Source organism: Stenella coeruleoalba (genome assembly GCF_951394435.1).
Source record: "Stenella coeruleoalba genome assembly, chromosome: 5".
NCBI lineage: Eukaryota > Metazoa > Chordata > Mammalia > Artiodactyla > Delphinidae > Stenella > Stenella coeruleoalba.
In genome coordinates, this window is record NC_137150.1 from 74,000,317 (window position 1) to 74,012,404 (window position 12,088).

Here is a 12,088-nt window from a genome sequence, read left to right on the forward strand (position 1 = left end):
CAGGCGGGATTCAGTAGTAGTGGCACAAGGTCTAAGTAGTTGTGGCTACAGGCTCTAGAACGCAGGCTCAGTAGTTGTGGCTCACGGACTTAGTTGCTCGGACCAGGGCTCAAACCCGTGTCCCCTGCGCTGGCAGGCGGATTCTTAACCACTGCGCCACCAGGGAAGTCTCAACCTCCTATTTCTTTTGAGTTTCAATTTTTCTTTATGTGATCACCAACCTGAATGGTTCCAGTACCTACTCTGATCTTAACCTTCCTCTTGCCTTTCTCTCTTTCTCTCTCTCAACCAGTTCTCCCGGATTCCTGGGTCTCCTGGCTTAGCAGCTGACCACTTCCCTTGTAGGTCCGCCCTTCTTTCCTAGCCCCATCCCCAATTTCAGCCCTCGCCCAGGAGCCCTCCCTGCCTCAGCAGCAGCCTCGAGCGAGGCCAGGCCAGGTGGGGAGGCCGCAGGCCCAGGGGGCGGGGCCTGGCAGCGGCCGCGGGTGGAGGGGCGGGCTCGGCTGGGCGAGGCGGCGCAGGCGCACTGTGTCCGCCGTACCGAACCGCAGCTATGGAGCAGGCGCTTCCCGACCCCGAGCGGCGTTTGCAGCCTGCGCCCCTAGAGCCGCTGGGCCACCCTGACGCTGGGCTGGAGTCTGCGGTCGGTGAGGAAGCGGAGGGGGCCCGGGACGAGGGCCCCGGGGACGGCACGGTGAGGAGAAGAGGCGGCAGAGGTCGCCCGGCCTGGGTCGGGGCCTAGCGGGCAAGGCTGGGCTGGTCTAGCCTGGCCGGGGCCGGTGGGCTCGGCCGAGAGGCCCCGCGGTGACTGGGAAGCGGGGTGGAAAGACCGGGCCACAGGTGCAGAGCGGGGGGGGGAGGCTCAGTGGGAAATGAGGGTTCTGAGTAGGGGGCGAGCGCCGGGCGCTGCAGGACTACGGGAAGGGTGGAGGGGGCGCGGCGAAGGGAGCGGGGGGCTTTCTGTGGGTGCGGCTCGGCGGGCGTGGAGATGGGGCCCGGGAAGCGCCAGGCTGGCGTAGGTGCGGTTTTCAGGGTCGGGGAGCCTGAGAGTTTGGACCTGAAGAGGAACGCTGATGTTTCTGGCATCTTGTAAGGGGTTGTGCGGAGGAGAAGGCTTAACGGAGGCACCGTGGGCAGTGGCAGCGGTGTTTGAGAAGGAAGAGAATGGGGGACTTGCAGAACAAGTCTGGGTCAGTAAGGGTGGTTGGCTTGGTGTCACCATAAGGAGATGGAGCAAAGTGTTAGAGTCATGAAAAAGTACAAGTGAAAAAGATTAAAAAAAAACCTCCTTGTTTGACTGTAATTTCTTTATTTGGGGTCGGTGCTGTATCTCCCAGTGGAGACGTGACGTGGATATCCCATGTATCTGCTTTGCGAAGCTCCTTTGGTAATTAGTAATTTTCATTTGCTTGAGGAAAGGAGAAAATGCATCATTTTATATTTGTAATTGCTTTCATTCCGAAGTATTTTCATGTATAATGCAGGATGGGTAGACCAGGTTGAACTGAAGCGATTCAGAAACTCAGTGGAATACTTCTCATCAGACCACCCTAATCAGAGTGTGCATTGCTCGTCCATTTTGCTTCTTTTTTTCTGAAACAGGTGTTAGTGCTAATGCAAAACTGCCCATCCTTATGGTCAATGGATAAAGAAAAGTTAAAGTTGTTTGCTGACTGAAGCTAGAAAGACTTAACTGGCTAGGAACTTCAACATTGGAGTTGAACGTTTTGCCTACTTGGGGGAAATGTCGAGATATATAGGATAGCATGAAGACTTTTATGGGTGAATTTTAACTTTTTCATTTAATTTCTTCCCAAATTCTAGAATTTGTGGAGAAGTCAGTATCTCATACGAAATGTGAGAAAAGTGTGTGTATTCTGTAGTGCATAAACTTGGCTCTTAAATGATTTGCTTTTTTAATGAAGGTTCCCATCTGTGACTTAGTTTTTCTGTTCTCTTAAAAAGAAAGGAAGGGAGGGAGGGAGGGAGGGAGGAAGGGAGGAAGGAAGGAAGGAACTTTTATCGTGAAGTATACCGTTAATGCAGAGAACGGTCTCACAAAATAATTATCAGTTCCTTTGAAGCCTCCATATATTCTCCTGGGTTACATCCACTCCCTCCACCACAGAAGTAATCTATATTCTGAATTCTGTATTATCAATTCTCTAGCTTTTTTAAAACAATCTTATGGTAAGTGTCCTAAACAATGTGTTGTTTAGTTTTACTTGATTTTGAAATTTACATAAGTGGACTAGTTTTACTATGACTTCCTTTCTTTGCTCTGTAATGTTTTGGGGATTCATTGAAAATGTAGTTTAGTTCATTTATACTCATGGCTCTGTAGTATGCCATTTTATAGATATTCTACAGTTGATTTCTCTTTTCTTCTGTTTACAGACACTGGCGTTGTTACAAGATTCTTGCTATTTCTAAAAGTTATTACTACCATGAACTTCTTCCTGCATATTCTTGGCGCAAATGTCTCATATAAACTTAACAGTGGAATTGCTGGATTATAGGGTGGTAGCATAGGATATAGGGTAGTAGGTAGTGCCAAATTGTTTTTTAGAGTGAGTATACCAATTTGTATTCCCATTGGTAGTGCCTCATGCTCTCTGTCCTTATCAACACTTAATATTTTCAGACTTTAAATTATTTGCCAATCTTGTGGGTATGTGTTAAAGCAATTTTAGATTGTTTCAAAAGGTAAGAGTCATATCTTTTGTTAGCTACATCATGAGTTTAATTTTGATTATGACGAACATTTTGGTAATTTTTTTGTGAAAGCCTTTGGATACTTAATAATTAACTAATATGAAGTTGCAACTATAATATAAAATCCATTTATGTTTATTTAAAAGTGATTATAAATATCTCATAAAAAAAACCCCTATGTGTTCAGTTTAAGATATTTGAAAACCCAGATATGCCATCGTACAGTAAAAGTTGTAGTTACACAGTATTACCTGACTCTTCAGTAAATATGTGTTGCAGGAGACCATTCGTTATTGCCCAGACTTAAGAGTTTCCTCAGACAACTCTGTAATTTAGTAATTTATAGAGATATAAGCCATTTGGACAAATATTTCAGAATCACCAGGAGTTTAAAAACACAAATTCACATGTGTGTACGTTGTGCACTGTGTACGTTGTCCCCTCCTCCTAAAAGATTCCCCAGTCTCCTTCTTAGAAGGTCTGCTGGTCCCTCTTCGTATCCCCTCTTCCACTCCAGTCCATCCCCAGTTGAGAAGTATTGCAGTAACCACAGCCAGGCTGCTACTGTTAATGGTAGATAGGAATGTGGTCTGGGCAGACATGTAAGTTACATTTGTTGTTTGTGCTAGGCACAGTAAGGCTCTACTTTTCATTTAATTTTCAGAATTACCCCCAAAAGACATATAAAGATGAGGAAGCAGAGGCTCAGAGAGAAGTGATTTGGCCAAAGTCACAAGCTAGTCACTGGCATGGCTGGGATTTGAGACCAGGTCTGCCTGGCGTTGATATCAGTGCTTTGTTCATTATGGCATGCAGCTTCATTCCAAAAAAAAAAAAGTTAAAAATAGTCTTGTAAATTGTAAAATACTGTACTTAAAATTTTTTCCTTTAGTTAAGGTTAAGTTGTTATGTTAAGAAAAAGAGGCCTGAACGAAGTGTTGATTTATCAATCAGTTTTTCACCACAAAGATACCTATGCAGATAGTGGGCAGAGATGGCAAAAAGCCTCATCAGCCTTACTTTTGACTGCACATTTTGGTTGGACAGGAAATTGTACCAGTTGCCCTACACCTAGGGGTAGTGGAAACAAGCACTGTTTAAGGGTTGCAAATCTTTTCTGGTTTTAAATGTCACTAATTAAGATTCTTTAAATTCTGTTGTAAACTCTTTTTCTATATTCTCTTATTTTTCTTTCTGTGAGTCTTCATCCTCTTTCTTTCCATTGTCTAATTAGAAGTCTCCTTTCTTTTCATACTTTTTCCTTATAAGGAAGAGTGTATTTTTTTTTAAGTATTGTCAGTTTTATTTAAAGTAGTTTGGAATATGAAAAATGAGAGATGAATTCAGTCTCCAAGAGAGTAGTAATTAGTCCTGGCAGAAGAGAGAGGAAATAGCAAGGGAATGGACGTAAAAATACTTTTTTAGGCTGGAAGATTCCATTGAGTTGGCAGTTAACAGTATTTGCTCAGAGAAGAACCACTGCCTGAGGGATGCATAATGATTTTTGTAGGGAGAAGGGTCTAGGCCTAGCAGTGCTGGTCGCGGCTAAGACTGCTTGAGCAACCGATGCTTGAAAATGCCTATACACAATTAGCGCCTTCACAGATTGGCAGCACAGAGCTGAGTGGAGGAGGCCAGAACTGTGGGGAAGGTTTGAGGCGTTTGTGGGTGAAGATAAGCGTTTGTGGGTGAAGATAACATGAAAAAGGAAAAGAAAATGTATAGGCATAGTTACAGAATTTATCAGTTTATTAGCAGATAATTAAGTCATTCTCAAGAATGTTTTCCTCATTTTCTACCTCAGCGCTCTCAGATTTTTTTTTGAAGGCAACTCACAGTACAAAATACATTTTTAGTCATAGTCAGTATACATATACTTATATACATAAGCGTTGTTTCAGGAAACAATACTTAACCATTACTTCATGTAGTGCCCTCTTATATTTCTCTCTTTTTTTTCTTTTTTTAATTAATTAATTATTATTATTATTATTTTTGGCTGCATTGGGTCTTCGTTGCTGTGTGTGGGCTTTCTCAAGTTGTGGCAAGTGGGGGCTACTCTTCGTTGCAGTGCAGTGGCTTCTCTTGTTGCGGAGCATGGGCTCTAGGCACGCAGGCGTCAGTAGTTGTGGCGCATGGGCTCAGTAGTTGTGGTTTGCGTGCTCTAGAATGCAGGCTCAGTATTTGTGGCACATGGGCTTAGTTGCTCCGCGGCATATGGGATCTTCCTGGACCAGGGCTCGAACCCGTGTCTCTTGCATTGGCAGGCGAATTCTCAACCACTGCGCCACCAGGGAAGTCCCTTCCGTTTGGGTTTGCCTGATGTTTTCTCATGATTAAATTCAGGTTATGCTTCTTTGGCAGAAATTGCCACTAAAGTGATGCTGTGTTCTTCTAATTGCTTCTTACCAGTTTGCACACGATTAGATTTGGTCACTTTTTCTGCCAGTCTTCTCCAATATAAAGTTACTCTTTTTCCCTTTGTAATTAATTTTTTGTGGACATAATTTATTTTCTTCCAGTTTTATTGAGATATAATTGGCATACAGCACTATATATGTTTAAGGCATACAGCATAATGATTTGATTTGCAGTATTCATGAAATGAACATCGATCAGCTCATATAGATAGAAAATTTAATAAATAGAAAAGAGTTTTTTTTTTCTTGTGATGAGAACTCATAGGATTTACTCTCTTAATGACTCTCATAGGGGCTTCTCTGGTGGTGCAGTGGTTAAGGATCTGCCTGCCAATGCAAGGGACCCGGGTTTGAGCCCTGGTCTGGGAAGATCCCACATGCCGCAGAGCAACTAAGCCCGTGAGCCACAACTACTGAGCCCACCTGCCGCAACTACTGAAGCCCATGCACTCTAGGGACCTGCATGCCGCAACTACTGAGCCTGCGTGCTGCAATTACGGAAGCCCGTGTGCTTAGAGGCTGTGCTCCGCAACAAGAGAAGCCGCTGCTTGCAGCAACTAGAGAAAGCCCACGTGCAGCAAGGAAGACCCAACGCAACCAAAAAAAGAAAACAACCCTCATAAATAACATACAGCAGTGTTAATTATATTTATCATGTTGTATATTCCATCTGTAGTACTTATTTATCTTATAACTGGAAGTTTGTACCTTTTGACTGCTTTCATCCAGTTCTTTTTCCCCCCATACCTCGCCTCTGGTACCACAAATCTGATCTCTTTTTGTGGGGACATACTTTGAAACTATGAAAATATCTTGTTCCTCATCAAAATTTCTGTTTATTTGTCTGTTTCATTATGGACTCATGGATTTTATTTTATTTTTTAAACTTTATTAAGGTATAGTTTATATACCGTAAAATTCAGTCATTATAAGTATATAAATTCAGTAATTTTTAGTAAATTTGCAGAGTTGCACAACCATCACTGCAACCTAGTTTTAGAACATTTCTGTCATTCCCCCAAATTCCTTCATTCCCCTTTGTAGTTAATCCCCCTTCCCACCCTTAGCCCTAGGCAACCACTGTCTGCTTTCTTTATCAGTTTGTCTTTTGGGTATTTCATATAAATGGAATCATACACTCTGTTGTCTTTTGAGTCTGCCTTCTTATAATGTTTTTGAGGTTCATCCATATTATCGCATGTATTAGTCATTTCTTTTTGTTACTGAATAATAGTCGATTGTATAGATACATCACATTTTGTGTATTCACCATTTGATGGAAGTGGGGTTATTTTCAGTTTTTAGCTATTATGAATATTACTGCTATGATGAATATTTATTCCTGTGCAAGTCTTTGTGGGGATATATGTTTACAGTTCTCTTGAGTTAGACTTGTAGGAGCGTAATTGCTGGGTTATATGGTAAGTTTATGTTTACTTTTTAAGAAACTGCCACTGTTTTCCAAAGTGGCTGTACCATTTAACATTACCACCAGCAATTATGAGGCTCACATTTCTCCACATCCTTGCCAGCACTTGGCGTTGTCTATCTTTCTGATTATGGCCATTCTAGTGGGTGTGAAGTGGTTTTAATTTGCATTTTTCTGATGACTCCTGGTGTTGAGCATCTTCTCATGTGCTTATTGCCATTTGTATATCTTCTCTGGTGAAATTCTATTCAGATCTTTTGCTTATTTTAAAATTGGGTGGTTTTCCTTTTTACTGAGTTGTATATACGTGTTGTTCAGGTATTGTGGATACAAGTTTTTTCTTTTTTTAATCAGTTAATGAGATTCTTTTCCCCCCTAGGCTGTGGCTTTTTTCTTTTTCTTAATGGTGTCTTTACAAGAGCAAAAATTTTTAATTTTGACAAAGTCCAGTATATCAATTTTTTTTCTTTTATAGGTTGTTGTTTTGGTATTGTATCTGAGAACTCTTTGCTTATCCCAAGATCACGATGATTTTCTCCTTTGTTTTCTTCTAGAAATTTCAGTTTTAGCTTTTTTTTGGCCATGCCGAGCAGCTTGCAGGATCTTAGTTCCCCGACCAGGGATTGAACCTGGGCCCTCGACAGCGAAAGTGCAGAGTGCTAACCACTGGACCACCAGGGAATTGCCCAGTTTTAGCTTTTATATCTGAGTATGTAAGCCATTTTGAGTTAATTTCTGTTTACTGTGTGAGTAAAGGGTTTACTTTTTTTTTTTTTTTTTTTTGCCTGTGGCTATTCAGTTGTCCCTGCACTGTATGTTGAAAAGACTCTCCATTCGCTGTTGACTTGCCTTGGTGTGTTTATTAAAATCAGTTGATCTTAAATGTAAGGGTTTATTTCTGGATTCTCAGTTCTGTTGCATTGACCCATTGATCTCTATGTCTGTCCTGCCAATACCTCACTGTCTTGATTAGTTTAGCTTTTTAATAAATTTTGAATAGTGTAGGTCCTGCAACTTGTTATTTTTCAAAATTGTTTTGGCTATTCTAGGTCCTTTGTATTTCCTTATAAGTTTTAGGAACAGAGTATCAGCTTCTACAAAAAAAACCCCTGCTGGGGTAAAGTATTTTTAAAGGAACAATATGTTAGTATGTTTTATAATATTTCAAGCATGTCCTGTATGCGTGATGCTTCTTTGTCATTTGGACTTTATTATTGTGAAATCTAGGACAAATCTGGTCTTTATTCTTTTATAGTGGTCTTGTTTTTTATTTTTCTGCCTTAATCTTCTTAGGATTTTTTTTTAACATCTTTATTGGAGTATAATTGCTTTACAGTGTTGTGTTAGTTTCTGCTGTATAACAGAGTAAATCAGCTATACGTATACATATATCCCCATATCCCCTCCCTCTTGCGTCTCCCTCCCACCCTCCCTATCCTTCCCCTCTAGGTGGTCACAAAGCACCAAGCTGATCTCCCTGTGCTATGCAGCTGCTTCCCACTAGCTAGCTATTTTACATTTGGTAGTGTATATATGTCCGTGCCACTCTCTCACTTCGTCCCAGCTTACCCTTCCCCCTCCCCATGTCCTCAAGTCCATTCTCTATGTCTGAGTCTTTATTCCTGTCCTGCCCCTAGGTTCGTCAGAACAATTTTTTTTTTTTTTAGATTCCATATATACGTGTTAGCATATGGAATTTGTTTTTCTCTTTCTGACTTATTTCACTCTGTATGACAGACTCTAGGTTCATCCACCTCACTACAAATAACTCAGTTTCGTTTCTTTTTATGGCCGAGTAATATTCCATTGTATATGTGTGCCACATCTTCTTTATCCATTCATCTGTCGATGGACACTTAGGTTGCTTCCATGTCCTGGCTATTGTAAATAAAGCTGCAGTGAACATTCTGGTACATGACTCTTACTTAATTATGGTTTTCTCAGGGTATATGCCCAGTACTAGGATTGCTGGGTCGTGTGGTAGTTCTATTTTTAGTTTTTTTTTGTTGTTTTTTTTTTGTTTGTTTTTTGCGGTACGCGGGCCTCTCACTGCTGTGGTGGCCTCTCCCGTTGTGGAGCACAGGCTCCAGACGCGCAGGCTCAGTGGCCATGGCTCACGGGCCCAGCCGCTCCGCGGCATGTGGGATCTTCCCAGACCAGGGCACGAACCCGTGTCCCCTGCATCGGCAGGCAGACTCTCAACCACTGCGCCACCAGGGAAGCCCATATTTTTAGTTTTTTAAAGAAGCTTCATACTGTTCTCCATAGTGGCTGTATCAATTTACATTCCCACCAACAGTGCTAGAGGGTTCCCTTTTCTCCACACCCTCTCCAGCATTTATTGTTTGTAGATTTTTTGATGATAGCCATTCTGACCGGTGTGAGGTGATACCTCATTGTAGTTTTGATTTTGCATTTCTCCAATGGTTAGTGATGTTGAGCATCCTTTCATGTGTTTGTTGGCAACCTGTATATCTTCTTTGGAGAAATATCTGTTTAGGTCTTCTGCCCATTTTTGGATTGGATTGTTTTTTTTTTTGATATTGAGCTGCATGAGCTGCTTGTAAATTTTGGAGATTAATCCTTTGTCAGTTGCTTTGTTTGCAAATATTTTCTCCCATTCTGCGGGTTGTCTTTTTGTCTTGTTTATGGTTTCCTTTGCTGTGCAAAAGCTTTTAAGTTTCATTAGGTCCCATTTGTTTATTTTTGTTTTTATTTCCATTTCTCTAGGAGGTGGGTCAAAAAGTATCTTGCTGTGATTTATGTCAGAGTGTTCTGCCTATGTTTTCCTCTAAGAGTTTTATAGTGTCTGGCCTTATATTTAGGTCTTTAATCCATTTGAAGTTTATTTTTGTGTATGCTATTAGGGAGTGTTCTAATTTCCTTCTTTTACATGTAGCTGTCCAGTTTTCCCAGCACCACTTACTGAAGAGGCTGTCTTTTCTCCATTGTATATTCTTGCCTCCTTTATGAAAAATAAAGTGACCATATGTGCGTGGGTTTATCTCTGGGCTTTCTATCTTGTTCCATTGATCTACATTTCTGTTTTTCTGCCAGTACCATACTGTCTTGATTACTGTAGCTTTGCAGTATAGTCTGAAGTCTGGGAGCCTGATTCCTCCAGCTCTGTTTTTCTTTCTCAAGATTGCTTTGGCTATTCGGGGTCTTTTGTGTTTCCATACAAATTGTGAAATTTTTTGATTCTAGTTCTGTGAAAAATGCCATTGGTAGTTTGATAGGGATTGCATTGAATCTGTAGATTGCTTTGGGTAGTATAGTCATTTTCACAATATTGATTCTTCCAATCCAAGAACATGGTATATCTCTCCATCTGTTTGTATCATCTTTAATTTCTTTCATCAGTGTCTTATCGTTTTCTGCATACAGGTCTTTTGTCTCCTTAGGTAGTTTTATTCCTAGGTATTTTACTCTTTTTGTTGCAGTGATAAATGGGAGTGTTTCCTTAATTTCTCTTTCAGATTTTTCATCATTAGTGTATAGGAATGCAAGAGATTTCTGTGCATTAATTTTGTATCCTGCAACTTTACCAAATTCATTGATTAGCTCTAGTAGTTTTCTGGTAGCATCTTTAGGATTCTCTATGTATGGTATCCTGTCATCTGCAAACAGTGACAGTTTTACTTCTTCTTTTCCGATTTGGATTCCTTTTATTTCTTTTTCTTCTCTGATTGCTGTGGCTAAAACTTCCAAAACTATGTTGAATAATAGTGGTGAGAGTGGGCAACCTTGTCTTTTTCCTGATCTTAGAGGAAATGCTTTCAGTTTTTCACCATTGAGAACGATGTTTGCTGTGGGTTTGTCATATATGGCCTTTATTATGTTGAGGGAGGTTCCCTCTCTGCGTACTTTCTGGAGGGTTTTTATCATAAGTGGGTATTGAATTTTGTTGACAGCTTTTTCTGCATCTATTGGAATGATCTAGGATTTTTTTCTGTATGCTGAAGATATTTAATTTTCTAAATCATACGTGGACCACATGCCTTTCAGTTTGGAGCTATAGAAAAAATTTTTTCAATCCAGAAAGGATTTTTGTTGGTTTCCTTTTTAGTTATACAGATTATTATCTGTTCTGTTTCTTCTGATTTCTTCTTCAAGAACTTCTATTATTTAAGCATTGGTTCTTAGTTTTCCTTTTTTTAAAATCATCTTTCATCATTTTCACTTTTTGTGGGTCTTTTTTTCATTACCATTTTGGGAGAGCTTACCATCTTACTGTTTTGATTTTTTTGCAGTGTCAGTTTTACAGCCTAGAATTCTATTTTATTTTTTGCTATTTATTTTTCTTTCTTTGCATTCTTATTCTTCTGAGTTAGCTCCATGCTCATCTCCATCTGCCTGTTTTTTGTTTTTTGGACTGTTTTAATTTTATCTTTTCCCCATAATTTGTAGTATAACAGTGAATGTGATAGATTTTCTTTCTTGTGTGATTTAAATAAGATTAACTAAATGAATGCTATAAATACACCAACTCTTTTCATCTACAGTCCTGAAAGTTGTTATATTAAGGTTGTCATTTGTCTTCATTTTGTCTTTAATCCTAAAGGACGCCACAGATGAACATTAGCTACTAGATTGTGAGAATTCCTCAGGCAAGCAGTGAACCACTGAACTCAGGCACCTTTTCTCAGTTACCTTCCCATTCCTAAGGACTGTCATTGTATTGATAGATACTCAGTAAATATTCAGTTATTGAATTAATAATTTCTTATTGTCCCTTTTATCACTGTTATCTGTTTTATGCTTGCTTGTACTGTTTCACTGTTTGCAACATTTTTAAAACTTAAAGTAGATTATATTCATTTTTACTCACTGAATTGAAAATAAAGAATTTCATCAGCCTTTTAAATATGCCCATCTTCTATATTTATTTGGTCTTAAGTTAGGTAGAAAGTAGTGATTCACATATCAAGCATCTACATTTGGGATGTTATTCCTTTGAATGTAAGTGTAGGATGTGAGTGTAGCATCACTCTTTAGTGATGTTCTTTAATGAGAAGTCCACTTTTAATACATCTAAAATGTCATGTCTCACTAGCACACATTATAAATCAACTATACTTCAATTAAAAAAAATAATATATTATGTCTCTCTTTAAAACACACTCCCGGTCCCATCTTCCAGTTACCAAGTTTATCCATTTCTCAATATTTTGAATGTGTCCTTTTAACAATTATGGTATTAGTTGTGTTATTCTTGGCATTGTTTGTACTTTAGTATGACAGGATAAGCAATTTTATATCATCTCCCAAACCGTGCTGGTATTTTTGTATGCCAGTCTTTAGTTTTTATGATAGTTGATTTTATTCTTTTATTTTTTCCTTCTGTGTAATTGGATGGCATAATGGGGTAAATTTATGACTCACATGCATTATATTTTTGGCTGGGAAATAATTTGCTTTATCAGTTATGTGCTTCCAGAATTCAGAGAATTTTTCACTGGAGTACGTGATGGTAAATCAGTGCTTGGCTGTGGGCCCAAATTTTTTATATGTATAATCTCAA

General features: G+C 39.6%; 1 protein-coding gene across 2 annotated transcripts in view; it reads left to right on the plus strand.

Annotated features, from left to right (window-relative positions):
- The first annotated feature begins 540 nt into the window (after nt 1-540).
- The window catches only part of SNX4 (sorting nexin 4), a 62,402-nt gene continuing 50,854 nt past the window's right edge, over nt 541-12,088 (plus strand). For both annotated transcript variants that reach the window (XM_079921602.1, XM_079921601.1), the window contains exon 1: nt 541-694. In XM_079921602.1, the coding sequence (XP_079777728.1) occupies nt 554-694 (141 nt within the window). In that variant the 5' untranslated portion in view covers nt 541-553. The remainder of the gene's footprint in view (nt 695-12,088) is intronic.